The following is an 18003-nucleotide window of genomic DNA, read 5'->3' on the forward strand; positions in this document are numbered from 1 at the left end:
GTCCTCCTTTTTTTTGTGAAATACGAGATGCTTTCCCATCTTAATGCCTCTGAAAATGCTTAAATTAGTAGTTCTGGGAAATATGCTTATCCGTCTTCTTGCAAAGACTTAACCTGAAGATCAATACCAGTTTTATTTCTCTCTTTTCAATATAAGGTTATAATGAGAATGTTAGCTTAGCATAACAAAAATAGTGGAAACAGGGGGAAATCTAAGTTTGCTAACTGATGGTTAGCACGCCTGTTCTGAGAGGCTTATCTTCAGTCAGTTTCTAATGAAGGAAACGGTGAACCAAACGCTACGGGGATAAACAGTAGAAATAGTAGATAGTAGAAAATAGAGAGAAGCTCCAGGAACAACTAGCCGGGCCAGCTGCATCTATCATTTTTCCAACCCGGTTTAGATTAAACTACTTCTGTATGACGGATGTCTTGACGGCTGCATTCCCGTGGAAACCGCGATCACACGGGCCACTCCTCCTCCAGAGCCGTAATAGAAAACATGGAGAGTTGTCACTACGTCATCGAGCTTCCTGTCCCACCTATTTCGCTTGTGTGACCGCTGCTGCAGAAGTGGTAATGGGAGGATTTTGTTACTTTTGGACAGAGCCAGGCTAGCTGTTTCCTCCGTGCAAATAGCGATTTCCTCATCTGTCTCTGCAAGAAAACAAATAAATTTACCCAAATGACGCGCTAGTCCTTCAAAATAAGTGTAATACTACAGCAGAACCTTTCACCACTTCAGGCCTCTGAATAGCGTTCTAAACAGACAAAGTCGTGAAGGACCACAAAGCCGAGAGGGACCACTTGCGATGACAAGATTTTGGCCGGAATCAGACTCGGTGGTGCCTGTTTTTCAGGATTTATCTGCAGCAATATTTTCATTAAAGAGGCGTGTGGAACACCTACCAACAGCTATCTGTTCATCATTTAGAGCTTGTTTACAGGAGCATCCTGTCCCATCTCAGCTGGACAGCATGAAGTCATGTGGCGGTATCCTGTCCCCAGGACTTACCCCATCCTCTGGAGCATAATTTGTTAATTGCGTCTCATCTCATTTGACAGTCAGCAACTGATTGCATGAATACACGTGTCCCGTTCCAGACCACTTCAGAGGAGAGACATTTAGCGTGGCACAAACTTCAGAAACAACTAAACCTTTCCACAGTCTTCCCATGAAATCACTCGTTCTGTATTTACAAGTGGCTGTGACTTAACAAATACAGGATGACTTAGACGACATTTCCCTCCATGTTTGTCACACTTCATTCTTGACTCATGCTAGATCACTCTGACGAGCACCTGCGTTGGGATGTCTGATATCTTTAGTGAGAAATGCTAACTAGAGGCGCTGTGTGCTGCCACAGGACACTTGATTTCTGCATCATTTGGCTTGTAGTGCTGTGAAACCTCACTGGGCGGAAAGCACTGGAAAACACGGCTAAAGTAAGTGAGCTCTAATAGACGCAGATGGACCATGTCAAAAGTTGGGATGACTTACTCCAATAAAATATTTCACAGCTGCCTGGGAGCATTTAAACACCCCCACAAGGAACAAATAAACATGCACAGTAAACTGGTTAACGGTTGGAGGAGAGGCGTGTAGGAGAATGGTGAATCAATCAAGTTATAGACAGATTCATCCACACCTACGCTCTTGGATGAACTGAATATATGAAAGGATGTTGGTTTTTATGTTACAGTGTGCCTGCCTACAGCATTCAACCACCGTTGTGTGTTCACAGAGGTCCCCCGGATGAGTTTCACCTCATTAGCCCCTCAATCGCAACAACAAAGCATCTGAGACCACCCTCATCTCTCCATAAATACACCGGCTCACTCTGCAAAGAAGGTCGGGGATTTCACAAACATCGCTACAACCTTTCCTGGGATAGGCAGAGGAATCAAAACAGTTGTTGGCCTTCAACCAGAGATCTCTACAGCTGTGCTCTCCATGTGCTGCTTATTGCAACGGAGGGCAGAGCTCTGAACTGGGTGGAGGACTTTCAGAGACTCTCCTTCTTTGCAAAATAGACAACTTAAACAAGGGAACCTGAAGTTATAATGCTAAAGATTTTTCGGAAATCACACCACCTTTTTGTTGTTATTCATGTTCAATATTACATTCTATAATTATCTGGTGCCGGAGTCCGCCATGGATTCAAACTGCCTACCTAAGCATGAGGCACTCAGGAAACAATCTGTTATCGGCCTCGCTGTTTACTGTTCACATTGCCACAACCATATAAGAGCTGGATTAAGGTGCCGCAAACATCTCAACGCTTCCTGCTGCCGCTTCACATTAAAAGCAGCTTGTGAACCATGGGGGGGGGGCAATGTTGTGAAGCAGCCACAGGAAACACAATGCATCCGCAGAGGGACAACACAGCGAGACGGAGCAGCCACAACGAGGTGTCGATGAAGAGCTGCAGGCTCGTCGGCACCGTAACCGAACATTGCCCTGTCGCTGTGTGGAAAAGTACGTCGTGTGCAGCATGAGCTCGGATCATGGTTGGAGTTATTTTCGACCGATTTCTTTATTCAAACAATGTGAGTTTGTTTGGCTGCACTGTAAACAAACACGCTCAGTGGCTCTCCTGTTGTATTTCTGACAAAGCCGCTGCTCGATGAGTGTTTCCTGTTGTGTTCAAGTGCACATGCTGTTATAACAGAATCTACAGGTGCTGCCAAATCAGACGGGAAAAATCTTAAACATTACAATGCTTTGACTCCATTAGGAGACAAAAAGACTAAAAACACTACAACGACCATTATGTTACGAGACTGAGCAATCTTTGGCTTCTAATTTTAAACAGAGTGTTTTCAAGCATCTCATTAACGATTTAGGTTACATGATGCTATCGGCAGCAGCAACTGGGACCCCTGGAAACACTTGATTTATATCAATAAAACACTGCATAGTTCCTTGTTTTGTTTCTCATCTGGAGGACATTGTGCTGACAGGTAACACGGCAAATGAGGACATGGGGTTTTTAAGAGGAATAACTCATAATCAAAGCTTCATTTTTACAAGGTCAGCCGGAGAACTCGCTCTCCTCTTTCCATAGTCAAAGGGGAGTGCTGCTCGCTGTTGCTTTTGGCATCTCAGTCAGTGGAAACCTACTGTCTGCATGCTGACTGAATATTTGCCCTATAAGGAGTCAACCCCCCTTGAAGTTCAAAAGGACTACTTCATTCCTTCCTCAGGTTTTGGTTGGCAAGCCCAGAATCAAAGCCACTCCATTCTAACGGGTGGCTGCTTCAGGCGATGCAGTTCATATACATTTTTGTCTGCTTCCCTTTGTGCAGTGGCTCCCTTTCTAAGCCACATTAACGAAAAGCTGAGATGAGATACAGCATGATATGGTAGTGCTGTTTATAAGAGACTTACAGTAAAATGGTTTTATTGAGCCGATGGGATTCCACAAATCCATAATGATGAATTATTCTGCAGCATTATACTGAAAAGTTGGACTGTCACATAGTCTGAATGCTGGTTCCAAAGGGAAAATTCGAAGGGGAGTTTTTTGGGAATAAAAAACAGATAAAATCAAAGCAGACTTTTGGCTTGTAGCAAAGGCCATCCAATAAAAAGCTTTATTATTATTGGTCATCAAAAACCCATATTGGTCAGCCTCTCTCGTTATCCAATCGTAGGAATGAAACCTCAGCTCAGCTCTCGTATAAAGACACTTGTAATGTGTCAGTTTATGTTACATGTGTGATGGAGCTCATGCTTCAGCCGGGCGAAGCTTGTGTGACAGCATTTGTTCACCCCGCTGAGGTGTCCTTGAGCAAACCTTTGGTCTCCTGCACATTTAAAGGAATAGAGGAACATTTTGTGAAATAAGCTTTATTTTCTTGGCCTACAGTGGTCCACAAACCACTGTCATTGCTGTACGGTAAATGTGACGCTACCGCCAGCAGCTCGTTAGCTTAGCTTAGCATAAAGACTGGAAACAGAGAGAGAAGATTAGACCTTAGTTTTTGCACAGATTTAACAAGAAGATATTATGTGTGAACTTGCTAGCTTTAGTTGTGTTGGTAGGTGGATTTGCTACCTTTGGAAAGAGCCAAGCTAATAATAATTACAACATTATACTTGTTTTCAGCATTAACGTAGATGTTTACAATTCTGTCCCACTTTTCAAACATACTCCTTCCTTCGTAAAATAACTGGCAATGAAAATGCTGTGTTTATGGCGTCCATGGTACTGAAAGGTGCACTCATTAAGTGTGCTTATGATGTGTTCAAGGCAAATGTGAACTGCAGAAAAGCAGAGAGGAGGAAGGGCTCACCTCCATGTAGCTACCAGAACACTCAGAGCTACACTCAGTTTTGTCCTCCCTGTCTGTCTGATCAACGTGAGGACGTCCAGAGAATCTCAGCGCTGACTGAATCAAGCACGAAATTAAGCTGAAAAATTGGAACAGGTGCGAATTATCAAAATCACTTTGTGTGCAATTGTGTCTCACGAAAAATTTGGTTTACGTTTGGTCTGAACACGCTGTAAGCACAGAAATGATTGTCCCCCATCCTGATGAAACTGCCTATGCTACGTGAACGTGCGGTACACTTAAGGCTCCTGTTTTGTCTGTTTGAAAACCTGCTGCTGGCTGCAGCTTCACATTCACTGTACACACATGACAGTGGTATCAATCTGCTCATGGCGGGAAAAAGAAAAACATATTTCTCAAAAAAATAAACCATTAGGCATACTGAACCTGACTGCATGATGTATGGTTATGTATGATGACATATGTTAGAAGAGCAACATGTATTTACCCTCCCTCGCCAGAGGGTCATGACTTTGTTCTCTACCTCTATGTAGGGTCTGCACTGTAATGATAAACGTGCTGTACAGCAAGTTACAGTATGAGCAGAGCTGGAATGAAAATATGAACATTTTCCTCATGTTTGTGGTCGACAGCGTGTTATCTCCATTTAGCTGTCATCCCATCAGTTGTCACGCTAGAACCGTCATAGCAGTCCTTAAAGTCCAAATCAAATTCTACTTTTCATTTTACTATTTTTCAATACCAACTAATTTATCTCATCTGCTGCCGGTGCCCATGCCCATGATTTTCTTTTAATGAAGATACAAGAAAAAATGTCTTGCATTGTTCTATAAACTTTGACTCAGTAACACAGCTCCACAGTAAATCAACAGCTGATGAACTGCTGTGGTGAGTTTTGCTTTCTTTGAACCTCACTCTGTCTTTTGATGTGTTGCCACTGACGTCACATCACACAGTGGATATGAGTTTGTTGCTGCTGTACTGAAACAGTGTAAAAAGTCTTTGAAACCCTGAACAGTTTGAGATACTCTTCTGTAATATTATATCACATTTCCTATAAAATTATGCAAAACCTGACCTTATATACAGTTATATTCAAGTTTCATTAATTCATTGCATTTATCAACAATATGGCAAGAGTTTAACATTGTCCCCACATTTGACTTTCTGGCTGTGGAGCCTCAACAGTTATAAGAGTATGTTAACACATTCATATAGGCCCACACTATCTTTATTTGAGTGAGGAATAGCAAAACAGCTGTTTAAATCTGCACTAACTGATGTCGTTATGTGAACAATAGATGCTTATTGCTGTCTTCAAATGGCACTTGTGAGCTTGAGGTTATGACAGTCATGTGCACGGTATGGTCGCCATTTAGGGGGTTAAGTTATGAGAACGCTGCTGCTGGGTACTGACGACACAAGACCAAAACACTCCTTGTCGTTCTTTTGTTATTCTTCACTTCTTTCCAAGACATTTTGACTTATTCCTCAGACATATTATAATATTATGAAGAAAAACTCTATAAGACCAAAATTGCAGTATATTAACTTACCATCCATTGAAAAATGAACTTCCATCTGGCAAACATCCCAGAGCTTGTGAACTCTAACTTCTGGAAAATTTCCTCTTCCAAGACAGTGAATAATACAAGAAGGGGTCATTCATATGGATTCTTCTGGAAAACACAACATCATTTGAAGGCAGCGTATGTGGACTGTGAAAGATGTTGCTTGTAGTGATGAATGTGCAGAGAATCATCGCCCAACTCTGCAGTTTCCCTCATCTCTTTGGAGCATTTTAGCATCTTTCAGCTCGTTGTGTTGGTTTTAAGGCCTACAACCTTAATTCAGTCTCATTGTCCCTGTCAGTGTTGTTTTCAGACCAGCCAGATAGTGAAGCACGAAGCAGCTAAAAACACAAATATTTCGCTCAGGAGTTGATGGAGACCAAAACAGAGCAAGTAAGTGTAAATACTGTAAGTCAAAAAATCAATTAATGCAGGCTTCAGCCTTCATTTGGAAATGAAACGCTGCATAAGGCCACCGGTACCTCTCTTGTGGAGGAGTCTCTTTGTCTGCTGTTTGCGAGGGGGAGACTGGAGATAAAACAGGAGTTAGTTAAAATCTGTAAAGACCACAGATTCTGGAGCAGCCCACTTGAAACCCCGGCCACAAAGTGAACACAGATGCAAGCTGGATTGTCAACAAACTCAAAGAAATCAACAGACAGAAACCAGACAGGGTTACGGTGAGGATGGTATCAGGCATCACTGACAGTTTTTTAGTTTTCTAGTTTACAGGGTAACACCATATGGTTGAAAAGCAACAGCAACAGCTGAAAGCAACAGCTTCGTCTTGGAAGATGTCGTAGACTGAAGTTAAAACTCAAATCAGAGCCTGTTGGTGAGAAACAGTTCATCAGGTGTGATCATGTTTCAACAAGGCCAGTGTGTCTCAGAGAGAACTGCTGTGAGCTACGTATTAAAAATGACGGGCTTTATACAAAAGCCACATCATGACGCAGAGCCCATAGCTGTGGGTTTTCCCATATACGATGATGTGCTTGCTTCTCATGTTAGCCGTTGTCAGTATGTGAAATGCTTTTGTGGACACCGTCTCCGTCTCCTTTTTTTGAGGTTCCAAGAATAAATTTCTTGTGCACTTCAGAGAACAAATTGAAAGGTTTCCATTGAGGATTTCTCTCATGTCTTCTTGGGGTGGTGTTCTTGACCTCGATACTAACCCCCCCACTCCATCCCCACAGTTGTTATCTCTGGCATTTGTGCAGAACTCCTCCTCAGAGATGCTTTCCTTCATGATAATAGACAGAAGTGGCCTCAATTGTTCCTTACCTCATACATCTCTCATTTCACCTTTAGATATGCTTAATGGATGGAAATCTGTGAGTTTTTCCAGGGCTGGTATCTTCTCAATCTTATTTGCACTGTTTCCTCATGGAAATCTATGCATAATTATTACAACCTGACATTATGGAAGCCAACTGGGTGCATGTGAAAGCCTGTGAAGCAGTTCACATGTTGGAAGTGTTAGCTATTGTGGACTGTTTGTTTTCACACTCCGCTCTCTCTTCTGTTGCCCTGACATGAACTGACGTTCTGGACGGCACAAAATATCTTTAGCTGTCAAAATAAATAAAGGCTGAGACTTCAAAGTGTATTTCTCAAGGCCTAATGTTGGGGAGAAACCAGTTGTGTCACTCAAATGGTGTCTGTCAAAAGGAAAATGGTTGCATGTTGCTGTGTCATCAGGCAGCAGCTGAGGATCTGACCTTGGATTTGTCGCTGATAAACGTTAGCCCAGAGCCTGGGCTGTGTGCACGATGTGCCGATACTGTGACAAGTGAAGGAGCAATCAGCAAAAGACAAACACAAATGGAGGGCGGAAACAAATGCTACATTTTCAGTAGTTTTATTGAAAAATGCCTCTTCTGTTTCAGAAATAAATAAGAAAATAAGGCTGTGTGGAATTCACAAAATGTGCAGTTAAAACATGAGAAGAGCAATTCTATGTCCATAGTCTTGCAACCAAATCCAAACTGCATAGACAGAAAACAACAACTATATTCTGACTTCCTCAGTAAATATACAACACAAACATGCAATTCCACCTTTGGTAACAAAACAAATGAAAAGAAAAACGAGTTTGGTTTGTTACAATGAGTCAAATATCATTTGGTTTACAGGCCTAGAAAAAAAAACATCACAACGATCAAATCTTTGGAGATCAAATTAATTGTCTTTTTTTTTAACCAATGGAGTATCTGAAACAGTTTTACATACTGAAGTTTGACAAAAAAAACAACACGGGTAGCCTGAAAGTGTTCAGAAACAGACAAATTGTACTTCCTTGGAAAAACTTTCTGCTGGTTTTCACATGATTAGTGCATGACACATTGGAGTCCGATAAACACTTGCAGTTATATTACAAGCAGACACTTAAGGGGAACACTTAGCAAGCACACAGGTTTGTAATGAATGAACATGTAGGTCTGTATTAATGTTGCTAAACTTTCTCAGGTCAAAAAAAATATATGTTCAATATAGCCAGGGGTATCAAACCCATATAAGTGCTAGTTTTGCACTGAAAATCACTTCATCCTCACATGAGCGATCATGGATATTATTCAATATTACACTTTCTGAGAACTCCTTATTGTAGCTATGACGCTAGTGTCTCTGTATTGTCTTGTGGTAGTGATCTCTTTCCCCGTTGGTTTCGTGAGTAACCAGGTGATTGTATAGCTTCAAACTCTCCAGCTGGCTCCACAGGTATAGACTCTACCTCAGGTCCAGGCTGGTAGCGGTTAGCTAGAAAAATATTTGGGACGGCCAATCAAAAAAAAGGGTTCTTTCTACAACTTTTTACATGCACAATTTAAATATATTGCACTATGGAATTCCAAAAAAAAATCCCTGTGTCAAACTTTCACTTCCTAAAGTACCAAAAAAAAAAAAGCTAAATAAAGAAAAAAACTGTTTCAAATGCTGTGATGACACTTACCATAAAACCCATCAAGCTACTGGATAATAAGAAGTAGTAAAATAACCAGCTCATACTACAAAACACACATGGAAATGGCAAGAGAGCAACATACAACGTACACAAAGAACACGATCATTAAAAGTACAAATGGAACATGCTTCAGTCTGGACCAGAGCTGTTTAAGTCACTTAAGGCGTCGTAAACAGAGGTTATGCTGGTGGTAAGTAAGCAGAGGGTTATGAGGCACAAGCTCAATACAGATGTTAACTTGATTTTTAGTGACATGTCCTGGTTCATACAATCATTTACAAGGCACAAAAATTAGTTTTATTTACACATATCACCTCCACATTAACATTGCTTTCAGTTATGAAATCCTCTTTGTTAGTAGTTGTTTTGGGTGGTTTTTTTGTACATGCTCCTTCCTTCGTAGAAATGCTCAGTCTCTTTCTTTATTTTTCTCCCAACGGTTTGTGGTTCAAGATGCAAACAGGCCAGCAGGTTGCCATCACTGTAGCTTGTAGCTGTGAGATGATGTTAGTGCCAGTCCGCTCCGTTCTGCTTTTTTTTTTTTTTTGGCTTTCGTTATGTTTGTTTTTTAATGTTCAATTTGTGTCCATGGTGATTATCCTTACATGCCCCATTGCAAATGGGCAAACATCTCAGAAACGGGACTTCAAAGTGTAAGCGGCACAGGTGACTTAGAATGTTTACTATGCCAAACCTGAAAATAGTTCAAAGAGGGTGTGAGTTTTCTCTGTGGAACAAAGTTATAAGCATCGTATTTGATTTAATGCAAGTCATCATTCACTACTAGCTGGAATGCTTTACATGCCAGATTTGAAATTGTACATCAAATGTATGGAGGTATTGGAATATCATTGCTCCTATCTGACTGTTCCCTAAACCCCTCCCCTAAACTGTGATTGTCCAATCCTAGCTTAGCAGCTGTTGCTAAGCATGGCAGGCCTGTCAAGCTTTGGATTGCTCCATATTTTGAAGTGTGCATGGGGCTGCAGTAAGAATTGACTGATTGACTGATTAGGCCCACACTGCAATACAGGAACAATGTCGTTGTTTTTATTCTGGTGAAAGAATAAAACTTGTGAAAATGCAGACTTTTCGTCTGGGACATGAAGCTTTAACCTCAGTCTGTTAGCACGATATCTGTATGTAGCCATCGGCCGCATGTTTAAGAGACCCTTTTACAGGGTTCTCATTTTAAACAACTTGGAGTATTGAAAAGTCAGTCAGTGAGACAGTGCTTTCAAACAACTCATGAGCTAACGTTAGCTGAATTAGCTAGCTGCAGCTGATAAAATCTGCCGGCAGCAGTTGGAATTTCAGTAAAAGTAAAGTTTATGCATCGAGGGATAGAAATGAAAAGCCTTCTTTTGTGTACTGCTGACTGAAACTGAGGACGTATTCTTTCAAAAATATAAATTTTGATGGTAAATCTGCCTCTGTTGTCATTTTAAACTGCAGATGTTCATGCGAGAACAAAAAGCTTGGCAGCAACAATAAGCGGAGCTTAGCGAACCGTCAGATGAACTTCTTATGAAAACAACAGGTTTCTGTTCAAAAATCAATACTCTGGAACACTTGCATTCATATCTCCATACATTAACAAAGAAAGAAGTAGTGCACTGAGTAGCAAATGTAATTAGTCTGCATACACTTAGTCTTTTACCTAATGTAGTACCATGCAGGCCCTAGACAGTGTTGAGGGTACCTGTGTATCCTTGTCCATTGTAAGGAATGCCAACACACTGAGAAGAGTCGCAGTATCCAGGGGGTCCTGGTGGTCCCCTCACCCCTGGAGTTCCCTGGCGACCTGGAGGGCCACGAGCCCCAGCAGAGCCAGAAGGACCTGGGGGTCCTGTTCTCGACTCTCCCGGTGGCCCTGCAAAGGAGCGAGAGAAGGTGAGTAAAGACCTGTTTGAAAAGTCTCTGGAGCTGAGCGCGAAAACCCACTGACATCAGCCGTAAATCTTCGGGGTAACACGGGGCTGCGGCACTGTAATTTACATTTTCAATGGCTCAATTAAAAAGCTTGACCAAGAAAAAAAAAGTCTGGAGCTGTGTGGAGCTACCCCCCCGGCCCGTCTGTCTAGACGGTAAAACTCAGGATGGAATTTTCCCCCTCTCTCTTTTTCTCTGCCTTAAGTGAGCCCATGTGTTGTCAATGAAGCCACCAAAGAAAGCTCATTGTACAACAATCCGACTTCCCCACACACACATACACACACTCACACATACAGTATTCACACAAAAGTGAGTCATCAGTGCGGACTTCCTCCGACTGGTCCTCGGTTGTTTCTCACTTCATTCACAGAAACAGACAGTGTTTGCTGTTGTGGGGTAGACATCAATAGGTTTCTGTTGTTTTGTAAAAGCTTCCCCTGGGAAAGAAAGTCCTCTGAAGTGGTGAGCCTTTCAGAGAAACATATTGCATATCAGCTAGAACTGAGGAAAGGCTGTGGCCTTTTTCAAACTCACAAATCAGCCTAATAACATTTTTAACAGATGTTTCTAAAAAGGCATCACGGTCTTCGCTGAAAACTGATTCACAATTGTCTAAATGTTCTCCTCAGTGATGGACGTAAAAACCTTCCATTTACTGTATAAGATTTCTCATATGCAGTGTTTGGAGAAACTCAATGTACACGACACATAAATCTCTAAGAGAGGAAAGAATTGGGATTATGTTTGGGTCCCCTCCAAAGAATTTATGCAGTGCAGCTGCCCAGACGAAGGTGCCTGACACATATATACTGTAGGTAAATTTTCGCCTCTGGCTGGAACGTGTTAGTTTAATTGGACTAACGGGAGTACTCTGTGTCCTCGAAAGGTCCGCAAAAAAGGTGAAAAAGCTGTCACTGTGAGACACAAACTGTGAACAGTGGGAGACCAGCAGACTATCTGCAGCTGCTGGAGAACACTGTTCGTGTGAAAATGTGGACTGTTTCACCCATGAAAAGGGGAAAAAAAACCAAAAAAAAACGACTGTCTTACCTTGTGGCCCACTTGGGCCTCTTTGTCCTCTGATACCAGTTCCTGGAGATCCTCTCTCTCCCTTATCTCCTGGCAAACCTACATTAACCAGAGGAAAGGGTAGAAATCACTTTCACACCAATAAAGCATGTTTTGGGAAAAATCACCCATATTGGAAATCTGAAGGGCTTGAATTAAAGTAGTAATATTTTGCAATGCTAACTTGAATTATGTGCAGGCTACACAAAGTAATGCAGTTATGTTGTTATTTTACTCATGTTGGACCACCACTACAGTCCAGAGAGTCCATATCGCCATGGCTTCCATTCATTCTTTTGTTCTACCCCTGCTTGCTGCTTTGTACCACTACCAAACCTTCAGAGGAGAGATGACGTACCTCTTTCTCCCTGACTTCCAGGTAAACCTGGGTTTCCAGGGAAACCAGTCCGACCAGGTTGTCCAGGCTCTCCGCGGGATCCTTGGTTGCCAGGAGGGCCGGGAGGACCGGGTGGCCCCGGAGAGTTGCTGCGATATCCAGAGGGAATCTGATTGAGCATCATGTCAATTCTGCTCATCTGACCTGCAAGAGAAGAACGAATCATTTGGATTTCGATTACATTTGTGCTTTAACGACTCTGAAACTCCCTAAAGATTAAAGAAAGATTTGCTCACTGTTCACAAGCTGTTCACAAACTTGTCTGGCGATGGAGCGCATCATGTTCTGGGATGCAAAGTCTCCCTGGAAAATGAAGACAGTTACATGAAGACACTGCATTGCTTTGCTCATGATGCATTATTACCGGTGTAGGGTAATTTCATCACACGTACCCTCTCTCCTTTCTCTCCTTTAAGGCCAACAGGGCCCTGTTAATGAGAAGAACAGTGTTAGAACAAGCAACAATTGTCATGTGACTATAATTCGTGACTTGTTATTCAGTACACACAGGGTTTCCTGGATCTCCTGGTTTCCCTGGTTTCCCAGTAATTCCTGGTACACCTGGATTTCCAGGGCTTCCCTGAAAAGGAAAACATAGAAAGAGAAGTGTTTACTTTCAATCACTGCACACTAAACATAATTGCAGCAACATTTAACTCCTGCTCCCTGTTAACAGTTGTGTAACAAGCTTTAAGTTGGGATCTTTGCTTTGACATCTGCAGTGTGCGGGGGGGGGGCATGTGGCACAAGCCGCCAAAAACGCAGAGGAGGAGATGGAAACACTCACAACAGGCAACAGGGATGGGATGCGCACACACATACACACCAGGCACTGCTAATGAGTCTTGGAGCGGTCAGGATGGTATAGTGCATGTGAATTATATACTGGCACGTTGCCTGTTGGCATGATGGCTGGATTAAGTAGATTCAGACCTTCCCAAACCACAGAAGAAGAAAATGAGGCGCATGCACCATCCTCGTAACAGTGGGGGGACCTACAGTCTACAGTCTGCTGTTTTATGTGCTGTTCCAGCAGAGTGCAACTGTGGAGCCAGAGGAGTAATTGTTGCAGATAAACCAGGAAATAAAGCTCCTTCCAAGAAATATTTATTTGGCTCTCAACTGCACAACACAGAGACAGAGAGAAACAAACACACACACACACACACACACACACACATATGCACACACACACACACACACACACACACACTCACACACTCACCATGGGGCCTGGTGGGCCTCTGGGTCCAGATTGTCCCTCCTTTCCTGGTGGCCCCTGTGTAGAAACAACATACAATCACACATGGGTTACAACACACTGGGGACCCCATTCATGCAATACATCAGTGTCATGAGTGATGACGTTATATTGGTTTCAGCCTCGTCAGTCTTTATGAATCACATTTACACGTAATGGCTCAATTCTTCTGGCTGATGCAAGTCAAAAACTACATGACGGTCCTTCTGTATACGCTGAGCTAAGTGGGTGATCGCATGCAAAACATTCGCTCAGCAAAGTGTTGGATCCATTGGTGGGCTTTGAACACAGTGTGTACACTAAGCAGGCCTGGGGGCGGCAGATCTTACCCGTGCTCCGCTAGGTCCAACAGGGCCCAGAGGACCACGTGACCCGGGAGAACCCTGGGAAAAAAGCAGACACACTTAATCAAATGCTAATGACCAGGAACAACACATTTATACAGCTCCCTAATGCCTCTGTTGAGCTACAATCGACAGGAAAAAAAATCCTGCCGTTTCCCAGTTATTTGGCCAAAGATAATATATCATCTCGTTACTAAAAACTGGAATGTCTGTCGACAGGCGATGTCTACTCGACATCTGCATGGACGGTGCTACAATAAACGTATTTGTGTAAAGTAACCGAGACAATGCTGCCAGTAAGTTCTGAAGATCATAGAATAGGACTTTTCTCCCATGTCTGAATTTGCTTATTCGGAGGCCAGAATAACCAGTGGTGATGTTCTCTCCAGTTGAATGGTGGGAGTTGGCTGAATGACCTCAGCTGGATGAATTGGCGGTTGCTCGGCCAAGAGATGGCTATGTAAAACCAGCCCACTCAAAAGTGCCCTTCCACCAAAAAGGTCCCCCGTAATGTGAAATGGGTTGAAGCTTAAACTCGAATGTGCTTCTGACTCGAGAAAACGCTGAAATCCATAATTTTAGGAACTCTGAATGTTGTGCTAACGGTAAGTAAGGTTATATTTGACTTTATTTGATTGACATTTTCATCAAAGGAGGCACCAGAATGACATCTACTGAAAGTCAAAGATGCTCAAGCTTCAGACAGACTGCAAGTCTTCACTAAGTCACAATCATCCTCAATTACCAGGCTGGGGAAGAACATGTTCCATTCCCTGTTTCCCCTTTGGTAACACGAGTCTGTGCTCCATAATAATTTAACTGCATCTCTGGCCTTCTACTGTTTGTCAATCAACAGGCTGATCTGAGCGTGTGGGTCTCCCAGAGGATGGCATGGTAAACCTCCCACTCTGAGTGTGGTTTCAATCTCGCCATGTGGGCTGAAACTAGGCTCCAGTAGCAGCGCTGCTCTCTGTGGACAGCCTCCTGTTTCCTGCTCATAAACCACAAAGCGAGAGGGGCGTACTTACTTGCAGCCCAGTCAGGCCCGGGTCTCCAGGATCTCCCTTTGGTCCCGGGCGACCCTAAAGTGGGAGGAAGAGGAGGAAAAGAGTGGTTTGCAGAAGACGCTTTAGTCTTTGTTTCATCTTTTGTAGTCGGTGATTGTGATTGATTTCATGTTTTGTCAAGAACATCTGCAGGTAAGAAAAACAGAGAAGCCGGCGTGCTGCCTGGCTGGAGGTAGCCGGGGAGCGTAATGTGTTTTTACTTTGGCTGTGAACAATCTTCACACAAACACATCAGCACGAGCACTAATCACACGTGTCTGTCATATACATTACACTCCATCTACCACGGGGGCTTAACCGTTTCTTGCCTGGCTGGACTTGTGTGGTGTGCGGCTCACTTACAGGCTCTCCGGGTAGAGACAGTCCGTTAGGGCCCTGTGGTCCTGGTGGTCCCATTGCACCTGGGAGTCCTGGCTCACCGCGTGGACCCATCGAACCCTACGGCATTACCGGGACAAACAAAGACGTTTCACAGCCATGCTCTTGCAAAACACTTTTTATTGTACACATATACACAATGAAGGGCTTTTAAGGTGCTTGACACAGGCCCGTTTTAAATCAAGTGCAGGGAAAAATATACAGTTGATAACTGAATTCAGATGTGTGCAATTTGCTTTGTCTGATGGCGAAAGCTAACATAAGGCTGCAGCAGAGCAGTAACAGTTTCTGAAGTGAGACGATGACAATTATCATGAGTGAATCCAGCATTATTTATGATGTCAGCAAGCTTCACTAGCTGGAAACTGCATCAATTTATTTGAATACCACTTCAGTTACATATGTACGGTGTTACTCACAGCGCTGCCGGGCTCTCCTCTGTCTCCTCGTGGTCCCTTAGTGCCTGGGCTGCCCTGGAAAAGCATGGAGCCAGAAACACAGAGTGAGCGTAACAACAGGAGCAGATTCCACAAGCCCTAAAACCCCGAGTCCTACGAAATCCTCACCGGGGCTTAGCGTGGTTACCAAGCACACATATTCCAGACTTTCCCTCGAGACTTCCTCACTGTTGTTTTTCCGACAGGCATTTACAGTACAGTATCTTCTGACACTTCTCCCTAAGCCCACATTTCACCGCATGCCACTGGTCTCATCTTCAGCTGCTCTTCCCACAGGAAGAGAGAATAGCGCTCCTGATGTGAGGGACATCCTCAGTCTACTTAAGTTCAAACTGTATAGCAGGGACAGGTCAAGTAGCTCATTATAGCCGTACAGACATTAAAACACTAGCAGAGAAAAGTCTGGCTTCGTCATCATCATCAAAACATGTATGACTTCTGACAAAACCATTTTATCAGGTGAAGCGGACAGGAGACAAGGAGGGGTGACAGTGTCTTTACCGAAGGTCCGGGAGGCCCCTGAGGGCCAATGCTGTCCTGTGTGCATGTGCACGAGTGAGGAAGGGACGGACACTTGGCCTCATCTCTCTGAAAGCGGAGACAGACGATAAAGAAATCAGAAAGGAGAAATAAACACGCCAATACATGTCAGAGAAGTATCCCAACAGTCTGTCTCACACCCACCCACCCACCAATAATTGAGACCATGTCTTGGCAGTCTACAGAATGAAAGGGGTGAAAAAGAAAAGGCTTGATGTGATTTTGTGACAGTATTCTGGCAAAGCACGGTTGTGACTTTGCTCGGAGTTTAAGGAGAAGAGACAGCGTAGAAACCCTGCAAAGGTCATGATGGAACGGTGGCTCATGTCGAAATGCGCCTGGAGTCAGCTAAAGTCGGTGTGGGGCTCTGAGGCCAGATGCTCAGTGACAGCTGCAAACTTCATCCACATTTTTGGAAATGGGTCTTTGACATAATGAGTTATGTAAGACTGCAGTCATTGACGTGATGTATTAATATCTGATGCAAATTACAGATGAATTACTGATGATTGGATAAATGTGCATACATCCTGTATTTATCATAGTGTATCAAAATAAATGAGATTTACTGCCTGCTCTGCGATCTAAAGGAGCGCTTGTTTTCCATGTAATTGGGAGATACTGGCAACAGTCCGATTAGCACAATTACAGGGGACACAAGGTTCTATTCAGGTCAACTGAGGCACTTTCTTTTTAAATAGCCATCTATTCATCAGCCTAATGACTACATACCAGCGTACATAAACCTCTGAGAAGAAGAGGCTCACAGTATATACAGTTAATACCATGGCAATGGTCTTTCTACTATTAATTCCAAACAGCAAACAACAAGATTAAAGCAATTAATCCTACATGTGCATCAAATTATGTGAAAGAAAGAATCGAAATATCCCTCTAGTGCAGCTGCAGGGAGCCTCTGGACTTGACTTTACTGGTAAATGATTCTTAAAATGACACTTGTTCTTACTGTGGCGGGCAGGTCGCAGCATTTGTCTCGGCTGATCCAGCTCAAGCTGCAGATAATATCGAACATCTGGAGCTGGAACTACACAACAGAAGAAGGGGAAAAGATTGAGGGGTGTTACAAATGGCTCCCATTCCTGACGAAAATGCACACTGTTGAGACCAGACAACAACGAGTCCTTCAGAGAAATAGAAAGAGGCAGGCTTTCATGCCTCATGTATCAGTGCGCAGGAGGGTTTGGATATTGATTTTTTTGGAGAGTTGTGAAATTCTCTTCCAAACGTCCTTCCAAGCCTTCATCTTTTTAACGTGAAGGCTTTGTTTTTCACTTACCGTTGCAGACTGCCTCCTTCCGCCTCCAGACTTCACCATCTTGCCAAGCACTTCATAACCGTCCACTGTGATGTTGCTGGCCTCCTTGATGGGCTTCTCCGCCACCTCTTGGCAGTCCACGTTGAGCTTGACTTTCTCTGGAGAGATGGTGATGTGGAGCTGCAGGGGATGGAGAGGGGGCACAATTCAACAAAGCATTCTTGTCTTCTCAATGCTTCACAGCTGCCAGCTTTATTGCAACACAATTACTTGGCAGGAGGACTAGAAAAGCTGGAGCTTTAGAAAAGCTGGGTTTGGCAATCATATTTACTTGGAAGTGGCATGATTGCCCATTTAAAGAGAAGGGAAATTATTTAAGAAAGCGCAACCATAAGGCCAGGAACAACCTCACCGAACCTTTTTAAACCACGTTGTCTGAAGCTTA

The 18003-nt window shown here is 43.2% G+C and overlaps 1 protein-coding gene across 4 annotated transcripts in view; it reads right to left on the minus strand.

Moving 5' to 3' along the window:
- Positions 1–7714: 7714 nt before the first annotated feature.
- Positions 7715–18003, minus strand: part of col12a1a (collagen, type XII, alpha 1a) — a 55602-nt gene continuing 45313 nt past the window's right edge. For 3 of the 4 annotated variants that reach the window (XM_041953184.1, XM_041953183.1, XM_041953186.1), the window contains 15 exons: positions 17580–17738; positions 17250–17327; positions 16244–16330; positions 15704–15757; positions 15249–15344; positions 14868–14921; positions 13825–13878; positions 13460–13513; positions 12743–12814; positions 12627–12662; positions 12471–12537; positions 12196–12378; positions 11820–11897; positions 10537–10707; positions 7715–8629 (listed from right to left, as the gene is read on the minus strand). In XM_041953184.1, coding sequence (XP_041809118.1) covers positions 8481–8629; positions 10537–10707; positions 11820–11897; positions 12196–12378; positions 12471–12537; positions 12627–12662; positions 12743–12814; positions 13460–13513; positions 13825–13878; positions 14868–14921; positions 15249–15344; positions 15704–15757; positions 16244–16330; positions 17250–17327; positions 17580–17738 — 1392 coding nt within the window. In that variant the 3' untranslated portion in view covers positions 7715–8480. Of the gene's footprint in view, positions 9529–10536; positions 10708–11819; positions 11898–12195; positions 12379–12470; positions 12538–12626; positions 12663–12742; positions 12815–13459; positions 13514–13824; positions 13879–14867; positions 14922–15248; positions 15345–15703; positions 15758–16243; positions 16331–17249; positions 17328–17579; positions 17739–18003 lie in introns of all 4 variants that reach the window. The other variant, XM_041953185.1, reaches the window with a different exon arrangement.

The sequence above is a fragment of the Chelmon rostratus genome, chromosome 15, assembly GCF_017976325.1.
Source record: "Chelmon rostratus isolate fCheRos1 chromosome 15, fCheRos1.pri, whole genome shotgun sequence".
Lineage (NCBI taxonomy): Eukaryota > Metazoa > Chordata > Actinopteri > Chaetodontiformes > Chaetodontidae > Chelmon > Chelmon rostratus.